General features: G+C 44.2%; 1 protein-coding gene across 1 annotated transcript; it reads left to right on the top strand.

The window, feature by feature from the left end:
* Nucleotides 1-3414: 3414 nt before the first annotated feature.
* Nucleotides 3415-16287, top strand: ccdc80 (coiled-coil domain containing 80). The gene is made up of 10 exons (XM_031873401.1): nt 3415-4742; nt 4954-5151; nt 5895-6358; nt 6764-7111; nt 7948-8104; nt 9943-10079; nt 11059-11210; nt 11998-12101; nt 14157-14240; nt 15350-16287. Exons 1-10 carry the CDS (start codon nt 4049-4051, stop codon nt 15658-15660), a joined length of 2649 nt encoding a protein of 882 aa, XP_031729261.1. The 5' UTR covers nt 3415-4048; the 3' UTR covers nt 15661-16287.
* The last annotated feature ends 123 nt before the right edge of the window (nt 16288-16410 follow it).

The raw sequence follows: 16410 nt of genomic DNA, 5'->3' as shown, positions 1-16410 counted from the left end.
AGCCAACGAGTGCTGACGTTAGCTGGTAACGCCGGACTTCGCTCCTCTCCAGCTCCAGCCTCTCACTTCTGGCTCGAGGCTTCAAACAGAAGTCCACAAATCGATGGGTGGCGTGTACGTCCACTTTTAAATACAGTCTATGGTACTAACAACGTATGAACAAATCGTGGTTATCAACAAAATTATGAGGAAATTGTTCATATTCCGCTTTCTGCATGAGGCCCCTTGTGTCAATAAAGTATTCCGAGTATCCCAACTGTCCTGTTGTTGCGCTGTCTTGGTTTGAGAGGTTGAAGTCTTCATGGTTAATGGTTTATCAAAAGGCCCAGCCCACCCTGCTGCAATCCATCATTTCACATCACTCAGGATGTCCTTTCAAAATGTAGACAGGTTTGTGCACACTCATGTGTCATGTAAAGGTGCATGTGCGTAACAAGTGACAGGTTCGCCTCTCACTGACCTGCCAGCGGGCTGATGAAACAGGAGGTCAAGGGGCTAGGTCAAAAGTCATCGTGTTTATGAATGCGGCCCCAGACTGGACGTGCTGCATCAACACAAATTCATTTGGGTCAGGATGTCACTGCGGTATGAGTGAGACATTGTTTCTCGTATTTCCACCAGTTTGGTCTGAGTTGACGTACAAGATATGTCCACACTTCACAAAAAAAACCTGTGATGAAGCTGATGAACAGGTTTTCTTCTACGTGATGGTTAACATCTTGAAGTGAGACCTCAGAAACATATGTCCTTTACATGTCTGTAACTGTGTCAAGTTAATGACAAAGACATTTTGGGCCAGGACAGGGATGAAACACCAAGGTGTGGCCACATCCTCTTAACCCTGACCTGATCTAAAAATGAGATACGTAGCAGGCTGCCATTCATGCACACACTACTAACTGTTTTATGGGACATATAAGAATCATAACTTTTGAGCTTTAAATCTCTGAGAAAACTCAAGATGTCAGTAAAGTTTCGGACACATTACACTCACCAGGAAAGCCTTTGAAAGGAACATGTGAGACACAGATGAGTCGTGTGGGATGTCAGACTTTGTGAATTGATTTTAACAGAAAAAGGGTGGTGCAGGAAAGACAAAATATTCTTTCTACAACAACATTTCCTGATGTTCGCCCTAAAGACTCAGCCATGAGCTGTGCCCAGTTCCATATATACAATACCATCCAGAATGTACTGTGGCATGTGCACATTTTCAGCATACTGCTTTTGAATATAGCAAACATGTGCTGATGGACATCAACCAAACTGCAGTTTTAAGTTAAACTTGACAACCAGACAACACACTGTTTCCCCAAAGAGTTTGTACTTTGTTGTTTGTTTTCCAAAATCTCCCTGGAGTTTTCTCTCCACTATGTGCAGCTTCATTTAATTTTTTCCAGCTGCAAGTAGCTCTGCTATTTTGTGCTTTGTGGGACAAAATAGTGTCCACCAAATATAGTTTAAGATTAAAATAATCCATACATGTTTCTGTAACAGAAAAAAGAAGGCTACTATAGAGACACAGATCTGACTTTGCCACACAACTATCATGCCCTGTGACCTGCTGAGGAGCAGAAATCACGTTGTAAACTTCAGAAAACGAATATAATAATAACACTTTATCATATATTACATCTGCTGTTTGCTGGATGTGAAGGTCATTGGGTCAGTGCCAGTCGCACATGTGAACGCCACATGCAGCATGTGTTTTAAGTACATCTTAAAGTACATCAACGTTGGTTAAAGCATCTGCTTCCCTCATGCGTGACGTATGTGTACTTGCATATAAATGTGGACCGCTGCTTATATGACTTTACTGGTTTGTTTGAAAGTAACAACAGGTCTGTAATAAAGAAGCATCCGGATGGCAGTGAAATGCATGTTTCAGCTGGCAGTCCTGGGAATGATTTGCACTCGGGCTCATTCAGAGTGAAGTGACCAGAGGATTGCAGTGATTTTTGCATACAGTGAATGTAATTACAGAGTAAATCGTAGGGACCTCTGCTGACTTTGGACACATGTTGCAATCAGGGCTCTGTTTAAAGCTGACAGCTAAGGTAACATAGAGCGACGGACTGAACATATCCAAGTCCATCGTGGCAAGTTCAGCTCTTTGTGTTGACTTTAACCCAACAAATGTTAAAATCACATGAGCAATTACTCTCTGTCCTGCAGCTGTTATCATCTGCTGACATCGGCAGGAACACAGGATGCTTCGGGCCCTTTCGCTGCACTCTTCAACCAAGAAATATCTATTCAATGATAGTTTCACCATCTGGAGAACCCACATGTGACTCTGATACAAACAGAGTTTTCTAAGAAACCCACCAGCCTCGAGATATGTTAATATATCAATATTATTCCAAATGTGATGGTGAGGATAAACCCCTGACATCCTCTTATTCCTGATGGAGGTTTTGAGGCAAAAGAGACTATGTTGTCTTTTTTTTATTGTAAAGTATTTAGGTTGAGACAGTGTGACTAGAAGTGAATGGAGCTGGTTCCCTGTTCAGCATTATTTCAAGACCAGGGTTGCATCTCCACCACTGAAAAAAGTCACTTGTATCACCGAGAGAAAATTGAAGATAAGTGATGGAACTGCTATCAAAATACATGTAGTTATTGCTTTACATTATATATTTTGTTCAGGCAGAGATAGGTGGAAAATATATTTAGTTTTTTACAAACTAGCAGTTAGACATCATTGACTGTACGTATATAGTGTTTAGTATTTGCAGTGAGAGTGGATGTGGCTCAGACCTAGTGGTTTACTTTTCTTTACTTAGGCCTTAATTACAAGCCAAAATGGGGAACTTTCTTAGAGGAAAAAGAGAGTCTGATTTGGGCTAAAAACACACCATAAAAGAGCAAAGCCAGTCATTACAATTATGTTATTTTGGCTCTAAACATGTAAAAACAACATTCATTTGTGCCTTCTCTCACCATAAGTAGAGAAAGAGTAAATGGATGATCAGCCTCTAAGTTTAAATATACAGCAGCACTGGATTTCCCTCTAAATCATCTTTGTCTCTGCAATTTCTGCACACAAAATTAAAAAGAAGATGGAAAAACAGTGCACTTGGAATAAATCCATGGAGATATAAGGGTGTTTATTTAATGTCTTTAAAGAAGGAACTTAACTCTGATTCTGATTAACTTCCAGGTAGTGTGACCAGCAGGGGAACAAAATGTTGAACTTTTCTCATATATTTCTAAATGTGCTCTAATCAGCTTCCTATATGTTGTGAAAACCTTAAAACCATCGCAGTCAGCGCGAGGGACACAAACTTTGTATTTCTAATGAAATGGGTGTTGCAGACTGAACTGGCAACCCACAGTCCCGGGGCAGGTCCTGCCATTGCGTCGCCAAGAGTCCGGAGGCTGGGTTTGTGTTTGAACATTGCTGGGAAAGCCTCCAACGCTCAGTTTTGCCAAGGAGAACCTGCGAGGGAGCACAAAGGCATTTTCCTGTGCAGACTCAGCGCAGTGTGCGCATTTCTTGCATGTTGTCGGTGGTTCCTCCTTCCTGATCCCAGATGATCGTCTCACAGTTTATTGGACATACACAATGCCCGAGGATTAATTGGATAAATTAACTTATTAGGGTGTATTTTTTGGAGATGTGACGTGGTCCCAAAACTTTTCGCCGAAAGACTTTCATTCATTTTCTCTGAGGGCTGAGGAATTATTACAACGTTTTTGGATGTTTGTATAGCAGATGAGCTTTATACTCCGGATCTCCTGGGATTATACTTGTAAACGGAAGTGTTGCTGAGATGAAGTTCTGGATATAACTGTTTACGCGCTACAAACTCTCCTCTAACTCGCCTTTTCTGTCTCATACCGAGCAGACGGTGAAGTGGATTTCCTCAGCAGAAGACATGCTCTGAAACACATCGCTGGCAGACTGTTATGTGCCGATCACTGCTCACTGTATGTCTTCATCTGGAATTAATTGAACCTCAAATGCACTAAAATACGCGCCAGCAGGACCGCGGCTCCACCACTGGATCTTTATCTTCCCCTCAGTGAGGGACATCTCGCCAGAATGCGGGGGACTTTCGTTCTCACTTTAGCTCTGATTTATCTGCTAACTTGGACAAGTGAGGCCGACAAAGAGACTCAATTTAAGCGGGTGCAATTACACAGACGCTCCAGACTGGGACGTGCCCAGCTGGTCGCAACGGACAAGGAGCGCCTCGTCGGACGTAGACGCCCCGGGTTCGGTTCTGCAATCTCCGTGCACGCTTCCAGGAAGGAGGAAGATGTGCAGGCGGACGAGGGTGTTCCAGTTTTCACCAGGACAGGGTCCGTGCAGGGCAAGAGAGCAGGAGGTCAGGGTTTTGGGCCAAGGAGAGGGGTGGCCGGACAGATCGGCTTGACCCGCCAGCCGAACATGCTACAAGATGTGAGCACCACAGGAGCGAGAGCCAGGGTCACCCGGATGCCCAACAGCGCCGGGTCACCAAACCTGCTGGCCAGCTTCGCAGGGAAGAACCGCGTCCTGGTGATCTCGGCGCCGCATGATTCAGACGGCTACTACCGGATGATGATGTCTCTCCTGAAATCAGATGTGTACTGCGAGCTCGCTGAACGGCATGTCCACCAGGTTGTCATGTTCCATCAGGAGGGAGAGAAGGGTGGCAAGGTGAGGAGGATCACCACGGAGGGGAAGGTGATGGAGGAGCCGCTGGACACAGCTCTCATCCCCAGACTCATGAGCTTCCTCAAATTGGAGAAAGGTAAGGGATGGGTGCAGGTCCCGAAGGAGGTGATGGCACTGTGACTGTTAATATTTGTTGTAATTTCTCTTTCTTCAAAGCAACTTGCTCTACAGCCATGAACCGACCAAGCTGAGCTTACATGGAGCAGCACACACCTCACACTCTGCTCCTGACAGAATAGCTGAAACTGTTTGTATCCAAATCTGATGAGTGCTGTGTTGCCCTGCAGGTAAGTTTGGGATGGTGCTGCTGAAGAAGACCCTGCAGGTGCAGGAGAGGTACCCGTACCCTGTGAGGCTGGAGGCCATGTACGAGGTGATCGACCAGTCGCCCATGAGGAAGCTGGAGAAGCTCAGACAGAAGGGCTTCGTCCAGAAGTGTAAAGCAGCAGGTGTGGAGGGCCAAGTGGAAGAGGGCACACTCACAGGTGAGAGGGGGTTGAGTTTGATTTGAGTCACAGTTGTTTTTGTCATCATTAATTACAATCTACTTAAAGGGTCAGTTCACACAAATGACAAATATATATATATATATATGTATAATTTTCTCTCTCGTGGTATCTGTCCTAGCAGATTTTGGTTTCATACCAAATTTTGAGAATATATCTGAGACTTCAGCCTACAAAGACAAAGCACATTTATAAAATCTGACGTATGTTTCCAGTGTTTCCTTAACACTCAGCATAATCCACAGAGCAACTGTTCTCCATCTATTTCATCAGAAGAAAACTGTTTCCACGAAAACTATGACAGTGTGTTTTGTAGACTGACCAGAGTTAGGGGGACGTCGCTGCTGGAAAGAAAGGTTGCTGTTCAAAGTGTTTGCGCAATCTCAAAATACGCTATAGCTGCATTAATAGATATTACTAGAGGAGAAGTGAGAAAATCTTTTTTTGTGGAATGTGGGTGCAACCTTACCACTATATATGCCGCCAAATCCTACAAACTGGGTCTTAAGTCCACACTGATTAAGCATGTCATCTGGCTATACTTGAGTATTTAAATCACTTCAGTCAGTGATTGGAAATATTCACACTAGAATGCAATTTGAGTTGATTGAACAAATGAAAGTGTGTTGAATCTACTTTCTCAAGGTGCTTGCTCACAAAATAGGAAAACAACAGAATAACCTTTCTATCTATTGTCTTCCTTTCTGTGTGTGGACCCATAGAGGCACCAGTAGAAAGAAAACCAGGGAAGAAGATCCCAAGAAAGCCCACAACAACAACCACAGCTGCCACCACCACAACAACTACAACTACACCGCCAACCACGACTACCACCACCACCACAACTACGACCCGGCCCACTACTACTACCACAACCAAAGCAACAACAACAACCACCAAACCAACCACTACCACTACCAGAAGAACCACCACAAAAAGACCCACCACCACCCAGAGACCCACCAGAGCCCAAACCACAGCCCTGTGGTTCCCAGCCCCCAGAACAACTGCTGATCCTCACTACGACAACCGCAGAGAGAGGGAGAGGTACCCGGCTAAAACCACCCCGGCGGGAGAGAACCGCACTGACAAGGACAACAGAGATCCAGACAGCCGCAAGCTGGTACCTGCCACGCATAAACCCTCCAAGATCAAACCCACCAAGAGGAAGAACGGGGGAGAGAAGGTGAGGTAAAAGTGTGTGGGGTTCATCCGGTACATCATTTAGGCCTACTAAACTTGTGGAAAACACCACTACTGAAGAATAGCTTTGGGGATGTGTGTGATTAGAAAGGTGAGCTAAAATAGGCACAATGGTCATCATGTTGAATCCTTTTAAAACTCTACTAAAATGTCACTTTGGGGGGGTTTTAAGCCGACTTTTCTTCATATTTTCAGCTTTGATATATAGATAACTGTGTAAATCAGTGAAAGATTGTATCAGACATGCATGAGACACTGGGTCTTGAAACATTCTTGTGAACTGGATATAGGCCAAATCAATAATTAATCAATTATTATTTATTATTCAACAAAGAAAGTGGACAATAACTGTTATTACTCAATTAACAACATATATGTATCCGTGCAGGTGTTGACGAATGAGTACGAGGACAAGTATGAAGCGGGCAAGCCAACCGTCAGTGATCCGGAGGAGACAGAAACCTTCACCGACATCAGTCCCACCAAGAAGGTCAAGGGCAAGCACGAGAAGCACGACAAGAAGAAGAAAAAGAACAACAAGGCTGCCAAGAAAGCAGAGAGGAGAGGAGGAAAGGCAGGGAAGGAGGGGAAGGTCGGAGGCAAGAAAAATGGAAAGAAGCCGTCTAAGTACCCAGAGGAAGAGGACTACCCCAAGCCCACTAAGAAGCCAACGCCCCCTCCAAAGGGATCTCTGGCCTCCTTCCTAGACTACTTTGAAAACAGGAGGCGGCTGCTGGTGAGAGCAAGACATAACTCACAGTTCATGAAAGGCTCACTACCTCTCTCATCTGGCATATCTCCTTTCATAATATTAGCACACAGATGCATCACCATTGTTAAACTGCACTGGTCAACCAACTCCCAGTACATTGAGTTCTCTACATCAGTAGTAGAAATGATTCTCGTTTGAGTACACCCAAATCACAATAAGACACAGTAAGCCAGACAGCTACTTAAAGCAGCAATCCAACAGAAATATCTGGTGAAACCATTTGAACGTCACAATCAGAAATTCTTGACAAAACTTTGTCTTTCCTTCCACTGTGGACTAGTTTTTAGCCCAAATGAGGTGCAGAGAGGGAGGAGGAGATCTACAGTATTTTGCAACTCCAACTTCCAAAAAACGAAGAATGCTTAGAAAGCCAAACATCTGGATTAGTCATCACTTGTTGATTCATTATTTTCTACCAGTCAACAAATCGGTAAACACCTCTGTGCTTTGGGGCTGCAAACCATTCACTCGTTTCCTCCTTTTTATCCGCTATAATGTCACTGCTTTACAATCACACTGAAGTGGTTTGTAATATGAACAGACATAAAGTATGTGCAGCAGCAATCTGACCGGCTGCGCAGCTGTGTGCTAACAGACTGTGACTCTGTTTTGCAGCCAGTATAGATTCTTATCACAGCAGTGCTGCAGGCAGGCTGGGAAAATATGCCCTATCCTCCGCCCGCAGGTCAATGTAAACATCGCCTCTTCAGCACACTGTGTGCGTGCGTGCGTGCGTGGGTGCGTTTTTTTTTTCTTCATTGCATATACATGACACTATAACCTTCTTTCCCTTCCTCCAGCTGATTACGTCCCCCGGTGAGGAGAACACTATGTACGTTCAGCAGCGGGACGAGTACCTGGAGTCCGTGTGTGAAATGGCCATCAGGAAAGTCTCCATCATCACCATCTTTGGCTCCCTGACCAACTCCACCATGAAAATTGACCACTACCAGCTGGGTAAGAATCATCAGCACACAGTTTCGCTTCTGTCAACAGGGCACGGGAAGTAAAAAGAAATACAAATATAAACAGAACAGGTATTCTGCCATCCTGTTATTGTGTGAATGTTCCCGATACTAAGAGGGAGGCCAGGAGAGGCCACATCTGCTGTCCTGTCCTCGTTTTACCGACCTCACACGATCTCTGCTCCAAGTGCAACATTCAGACTGTGCTGTCCACCGACTCTGCCGGAGACACAGTATTGTGTACTTCTCTGATAATAGACAGAGCTGTCTTCTGAGTCCTATGATCTTAACCTCTGTGCTCTCTGTGCATGTCATCCAGTGGTAACAGTACTTTTATATTAATGTCATACTTTCATTGTACTTTTAGTGATGAGACAGGAGTGTGTGGGTCGTTCCTGTATGACTTGAGATGACATCATACCAACACGCACACTCATCTATTGTACTTATGACAGCTTTTTGTAAACCTCCCTTCTATTAAACAGCTCACAGACACAAAACAACAAAACCCCAGCTGTTTCTATGTAATGCGCTGTGTCGTCTCTGCGCCGCAGCTCATTTTAGAGCACGTCTCAAACTTTGAGGTTTGTGCGTGTTAACCTCAGGACCCACTTTGTAAAACTTTATGAGTCTGTCACTCCGCATGACAACGAGATTTTACCCAGATGGAATGCTGGAAAAAGTGCCGCTGTGACGTCACCCGCCCCCACCCCATGGTAGGACTCAGTTACACTTTTGTTCCACGTACATACCTGCCAGAGGGTCAGTGTGTGTGTGTGAGGATGTGCTGTATACAAACAAGTGGCTATTTCAGTGTTGCCCCTCCCTTAGTTTGAGGTGATCTCATAGGGTTTGAGTTTTAAGTTGGTTGGTTGGTCGACAGCGTGTGATGTGAGTTAGTTTGTTGTGTGTTTCTCTGTGTGTACAGTCTGTGTCTGGGGATTGCTCATACACGTTGTATGGCACAGAGTGGGTGAACCAACCACCAAAAAACACCATTCTGTGGTCTCTGTGTGTTCTGCACATGTGCATGGAGGGAGCGGTGCTTAAAGGCTTTTGCTTTGGTCTGTACAAATGCCAGCTACAGTAGATTTCTTAGGCGTCCGACTACGCCAGATCTCAGGAAATAACAGCTGCTCTTGTCCTTGATTCATTGTTCAAAGGAAACTTGTTTTGAGTTCAGCAATGGAAAATACATTGTACTCCTAATGTCTCAGACGCTGCACACTCACATTGTGTTTGTGTTATGTTATGCTTTATTTACTGGGAAAACGTATCATCACAATTATACTTCATTTTCCAGTAAGAAGTCCAACAGTTATGTGACTTTATTACAGTTGTGTAAGAGATTCTATTCATCAGATGTGACAAAACGTCAGACGTTTATACATCTTATATATTCTTGTTTAGGTTTTAGTGAGTATGCTGCAGAGCACAAGTCTCTTCTCCACAAGAAACATTTAAAACTAGAGACCATTTTGGATTGAGCTCACACGATTCACAAAGCAAAATTGGACCTGGGGCGTAAATTTAGGGGGGCAATGGCCCCTTCCCCATTTCCTACCCCCTACCCCCTTGCTCAGACTACACCTATTTTCAAACTTTACTACATACCTGTAAGTTATGCATTTTTGATGACAAAATTTGTCCACAGACAGAATTAGAAACACCTGGCAGCTCACAACTCACAGGGTTGAAAACATCACCGTCGTGATTGTATGTTGTATGTTGTATGTATTGTATCGCTGTGGACCTTCACATACAATAGTGTGAATCAACAAACATAAGCTGTCTCACCGTCTCCACTGCTGTCCCTTTTTTTTTCTCCAGAACATGACAAGCCTATGAAGGGTCTTCGTCAGGAGGACTTGGTGAACCAGGATCTGATCACAGAGCTGAGGAAAGAGTTTGGCATGACCCATGACGACTTCTACATGGTCCTCACCGATGCCGACATGAGAGTCAAGGTAAGAACTCGCTCTGTACTCATGTATCACAGTTTAAGAGGCTGGATCCTCTAAAGTCCTAGGCAGAACATGTGGAGGTTTGTCCGATTTCAAAGGCTCCTCGACACAACTGGTGTATGCCCCCACAGCCTTCATTTCCTCTGCGGGACCTTCAAGAGCCACATCCTTTGAGGTATCCGTACCTTGAATGGGGACAGATTGGGAAGCATGATATTTTAAAAAATCTAAACATTCCCTCTAAAGTTAGAGTACTTTCTTACTAGTTGTGGCACAGCTGTCGGTCTCCACTCTCTGTTTACAGGTTCACCACCCTTCTGTCCAACACTTTCATCCTCTCTTTTTCCCTTTGAAGATGGTTGGACCCGTCCTCGTACTGCCAACGTGCTGCCTTCACTAAAACACTGTTTTAATTCACACAACATGACATTTGCCCCACACCTGTGTGTGTGTGCTTGCCAGGGTACATTTCCCGGGCTGTATTTGGACAGGTTCGTCAAAGGGGCCAGTGTTCACCTCTCTGCTGACAGAGACAGGGAAGTCTGTGAGTGTGCAAGGATGTGGGTGTTGGTGTGAGACAGAAAGTGGCAGAGAGAGCGATAGGAGAAAGGTGTGAAAAAGTTAGAAGGAGCCGTGCAGAAGATTCAGCATATCCCGAGGAAGGTGTGAGAGTGTGCATGCGGCTGTGTTAAATATTCACGCTGACGTTGTTTAGCATTTCATAAATGAAATGGGAGGCTGTGTTATGTTTTCGCCTTGTGCCGCTTCCCAGAAGTTGTTCTGAAGAATGTTTGTGATGTCGACGAGACCGCACCACATCTACAAACATGTTCCAAAACTTCACTTCATCACTTCATTGTAAAACAGTTTAACCATTGTTTTCATATGCTTTGTGTCTTTTGCATATCGACTTATTTATCCTGTGGTTTCACCACATTTTGGAACCAAGTATAACTGGTTCTTGTCAATGTTCTTTTGTCAGCAATCCTACGAGGTTCCCATCGCCATGAAGGCCGTACTGAACTACGTCGACACCTTCTCCTCCCGCATCCGAGAGATGGAGCAGCAGAAGAGAGACGGCGTTGTCTGCAAGAAAGAGGACAAACCCAGATCGTTGGAGAACTTCCTCTCCAGGTAAAGTTGTTTTCTAAAGGTTTTAAATACACAACATGGCCAAAGATATATGGACACCCAAGCATTACACCCAATTAACCATGTCTTTAAGCTTCATTGAGCTTCATTAAGCTGTTGCCACAAAGTTTGAAGCATACCATTGTCTAAAATATCATTGATGTAGCCCTAAGTTTTCACTTAATTGCTACTTGCCCAAATCTTAGGGAAAAAGCCCCTTAAGTATACAAAAGTATGGCCAAATAGCATTTATTTTCAAATGCATAAAAACAACTACCAACCACCTGAGAGGCCATACTGTAAATAAATATCTCTTCATTGAAATCGTAGATATTGTCTTAGTTTAAGTGTGTTGCTGAAGAGTTGGTCATCAGAATTATTGGGTGTTTCCGCTTCCATCCAACAGCTGTTGTTTTGCTCAATAATCAGCTCGACCACAATTTATAGCGTTTATAAGCAGCATTTGGCGGATTGCGGCAGCCGGTTTGTGTGTGCGTTCCACTGATGTTAAAAGTACCTCAAGGCTGAATCATTGCAGTCACATGTTTTCCTAAAGCAGACAGGCTGTCTTTTTGTTTCCATGGAGACCTGAATTTCAGCTTCAGCATCACAGTGCTGAGATCTGGCAGTTTTTTTTTTACCATAATTCAGGGGTTGTCACTCTCTGGCAGGAATAGTACGGCGACACGTTGGTGTGTGCGAGCACAAACCCCTTGCATTTGCACAGAGCTTTCACTGCCGCGCACCAACGTGCCACTTAAATCCAGGCGGAAACTTTCTGTGATTGCAGGTTCCGTTGGAGACGTCGGCTGTTCATCATCTCCGCCCCCAACGACGAGGAGTGGGCCTATCAGCAGCAGCTCTACGCCCTGACCAGCCAGGCCTGCAACCTTGGTGAGTCACCCGAAATCAACCTGTCACTTCACTCCAAAACTAACTGTGACTGGTCAATTAACTCACTTTCCTGAGGTCTGGAAAGGGACTTTAAAGGGCTGGAAATACACGTATTTTAAACGATGGCTAAATACTCCGAGAGCTTAAAGGTTTATTTTGGTGTAATTTAAACAAACTCATCCTTTAAAGCTACTTTAAAGTGGTGTCTGTTTCACTCTTATTGTGACATTGTGGTGCCATTTTATGCCGTTAGAGTTCACATTCATTCTGTGCGGCCACTGCTGTGAGGACTTTCTCCTTTGGAGTTGTTTTCTGTCCTTTCTGTGTGTGCTCAGCAAGAGTAGCTCCGCTCATACTGACTACTCTTTTCTGTGCTCCAATCTATTTCCTGTTGCTGCCGCCAGAAGCAAAACAAATAAAAGAAAGCTTAACTGCCTACCTGGAAAGAAAATGTCAAATCTTTAATGATGTGATCATAGATTGAATCATCTCTGCGTTAATTCAAAACACTTTCACCTGACCTTTAACCAGGCGTGTGTCCCGTCACTGCCTGCCAAAGTATTAGTGGGACCACTCATGAAGAAGTTGATTACATGGGATGTTTCTGTTTACTGCAAGCCTGCAGATATCATGAGCACCTGTGTGTGTGTGTGTGTGTGTGTGTGTGTGTGTGTGTGTGCACAGACAGGACGCCAGATGACAGACCTGGCAAAGGGCTGTTCTGTTCTGTTTGGGCGCTAACCAGCTCTTTTCCTTCCCTGACGATGGCCTTTTCAGCTTTGCCAGTTGGTCAACTTTTCCACAGTGACTTTAATGTTACTACTGTATATTTCAAAAAGAGACATTTGTCTAAACTTTGCAAATCTCAACAGCCTGACATGTCTGACAGATTTATGTAAGATTAATGTAAACTTGAAATGGGCCACAGTGAACTCCACTTCTCAATAAAACCAAATAAATGCTGTCATCTGGAGTTTCTCCCCTGCTTGAACCTCATGCTCCCGTCTTGTTTATAGGGATTCAAGGTTTCTGACAACTTCTCCCTGGCTCTCACTTCTTTCCCAAGCACTTTCTCATAATGCTCAAGTCAGGAACATAGATTTATTTGCCACATTTATGCCTTTGACTTATGCACTATCTGCCATTCGATACTTGTGACGACAGTTCAGGAAGATATAACCGCAGTTTAACTAGATTTTTAAGAGGGAGTGTGTAACATTTCGGGGGAATTATTAGCAGAAATGGAATATAATATTCATAACTATGTTTTCAAATCACCTGAAACTAAGAACTCTTTTTTTTTTAAGTTACCAGAAGCCCCCCCGTAGTTCTCCGAAACGTGAGCCGCAGAGTGTAAAACCATGGTACCGCCAGCCGCTCCTAAAGTAGTGTTATTATGGTAAAGATGGCCTCTGAGCAAAACGAACAGCGTTACCATGGTTTGGCACTTGCTGGCCCACATTTTACAGTAAGTCTCTCATAAAATGTACCGCAATAAAAAGCGGTACCCATTTGTGACGTCAGTATGTCTGCACACTGTTTTTCCATATGAGTGAATCAGGTGGAGCTTGTCTTGCTTATCAGCAGACCCGGGGTTTGTGAGGACTTTTTTCCCATCGTGTGTTGCTCTTGGCTGGGTTGGCACCCAGGGCTGTTCCCTCCCTCGCTGGCCCACACAAAGGCCTGTCCTGCTGACTGGGCTGCAGGCCTGAGAGGTTTGATCCTGGTATTCAGCACTTGGCTCTCACTCAAGTAAAGCCTGTGTTCTCCTGTGTTTAAAGTAGGCTTTCTCGCTTCAGAGGAAACAGCATTTTGGCAGGACTTTCTGGACCACCACGTTCTCCTCCCTTTACCTACAACCCAATGCTTAGAATGGTTTCAGTAAGGGGCAACCACAGTAAAATCAGCTTGTGTAAGCAGGATGACCGGTGGATACAAAACAGTTGGTCAGCATATTACAGGCAGAATGTTCCTGTTTAAACTCTAACTGTCACAGTAACATATTTGCTTCTCTCTGATGTGTGTTGTCAATGTGGTTGTCGTTGCCTCACACAGGTCTGAGGCACATCGCCGTTCTGAAGTTGACCGGCACGGAGCTGTTGGAAATGGGCGGAGTCTTGGAACTCTATCCTATCAACGGTAAGCGCTTTCTCATATAAACTAAAATGCAAAACCAGAATCAATGCAGCAACATCAGGTCTGAAAAGTGAAGCCGATGCTGAAGAGCCTTGAAGCTGCATTCTCTCTAGTGTCCATCAGGGGGCGACTCCTCTGGTTGTATAGAAGTCTATGAGAAAATAACTACTTCTCTCTTGATTTATTAGCTCAGTAAACATTGTAAACATGAGTTTATGGTCTCAATCTCTAGTTTCAAGTCTTCTTCAATACAGCATGATGTTCATGTAGTAAATTATCGTCCATTTAGAGTCAAACAGACGAGGAAGCAGGGAATGCTTGAGGGCGTGGCTACGCTGTTGTTCACAGGTTGCGTACCCTGTCATAGTGTGTTTTCAGTTTGTGAAAGTTACTTGTAATGTTTTTCGGTCACCTAAAAATGTCTTATTCAGTGTTCGGTTGTACTTAGCTCCACCCTCTCGTGTCACTTGTGGTTACAAAAAAACAAGACGACGACGACTAAAATGCCGAACTCCGGGCTTCAGAACAGCCGTCCACAAACCAACGGGTGACGTCAGGGTGACTTTGTTCACTTCTTATATACAGTCTGTTCCAGAATCCCTGTCAATCCACAAATCCACAAGCACAGGCCAGTGTTTCAGTATCCCACTTCTCATCAGTAACACCACAAAATGGTTAAGAGACTAAGTTCAAAAGTCCACTTAATTATTTCACCATGTCCCCAGAGGAACCTCAAAGATTGTTGTTTACAAAAACACTCTCCATACGACCTCACAGCAGCATATCCATGTATCCATGTGTGTTCCTGCTGTAGCAGGAGACTCGGAATCAAAACAGGAATTATGTCTTTCATTTCATATAACCTGGTATTTGTTGCTCAAGAGAACAAATCTCTTGAACAAACAAACTTTACTGGGAAAAAAGAAATGCGAGTCAAGCTTATGCAAAGCTAGAGCTGCTGCCTTTGATTTGTTTGACATTTGAGTTCAGCAAATTGGAGATGCAGAAAATGTCTGCAAAGGAAAAACATGGCTGCACTGTCTCCTCTCTCAAAAAAGTAAGATATCTGTGTTAAATACATCTTTCCTAAGCTGCATCTCTGCTCCATCCAGGGAGTGCTACTGTGGAGCGCGAAGGGCTGTCAGCCAACCTGGTGAAGGACATAAGGAACTACTTCCAGATCAGCGCAGAATACTTCTCCATGCTGCTGGTGGGGAAGGACGGCAACGTGAAGTCCTGGTACCCTTCACCCATGTGGTCCATGGCCATCATCTATGACCTTATAGACTCTATGCAGCTACGCAGGCAGGAGATGGCCATCCAGCAGTCACTGGGTATGCGCTGCCCCGAGGACGAGTACGGTGGATATGGCTACCACCAGCACGGTTATCAGGACGGATACCACCAGGGCTACGGTTACTAACCCCTCCCCTCTGCTTTGCAGCTGGCGCTCGGCACTGTCGGCCCTCTTCCTTTCGCCCGTAACTTTTTTTAATCTTTCCCTCCCATCCTCCACCAGGCAGTCGGCTCAGACAGAGTGAAGTCCTTGAATGTTTTGTAGCACTTAGTGAAAGCCTCAAAACTGTTGCTTTCACCTATCCAGCTCTTTGATACAGTACATATAACATAGTCTGCTGCAAGTAAATGTAATTTGCAAGAGGCTTCAATCAGTCGGCTCGTCAATAAATGTGTAAATGAGCCTGGAGGTTCAGAGATCTGTTGTGGACGTTGTTTTTGTTTTTTGGATTGGTCATTTATGACTTCAAACAAGTGGTTTGCACGTTATTATATTACCTGTCTCCTTCACTTGCCTTCCAGGTCAAATTTACATTTTCATTTCATCAGCACACACCTTTTTATTTTGTAGATAATGGGCTAAAATAAGACATATATGTATTTATTGGACATCTATTGCATTTGAGGTGCAGTTATCGGTTATTTTATGAAAAGAAGCTGTCACATTATTTCCCTCTTGTAAAGTTTCTGTTGCTATACAATGTTCTTATTTATACTCTATTGTGCTATATGACAAATAAACATTTGTTTACTACCAGTAACGGTCTTTGGATGGCTTTCTGGACAGTACCGTCAATGCTCAAAGTGTCAGTGTAGACTTCTGCATTGCAAGAATCTCTGAAGCTACATCTCCTCCTAGTGGCCTACTGAGACGATG

This window comes from Anarrhichthys ocellatus, unplaced genomic scaffold, assembly GCF_004355925.1.
Source record: "Anarrhichthys ocellatus isolate YVR2014 unplaced genomic scaffold, GSC_Weel_1.0 scaffold71, whole genome shotgun sequence".
Lineage (NCBI taxonomy): Eukaryota > Metazoa > Chordata > Actinopteri > Perciformes > Anarhichadidae > Anarrhichthys > Anarrhichthys ocellatus.
The sequence above is the reverse complement of the archived record's forward strand: the minus strand, read 5'-3'. Positions and strand labels throughout refer to the sequence as shown.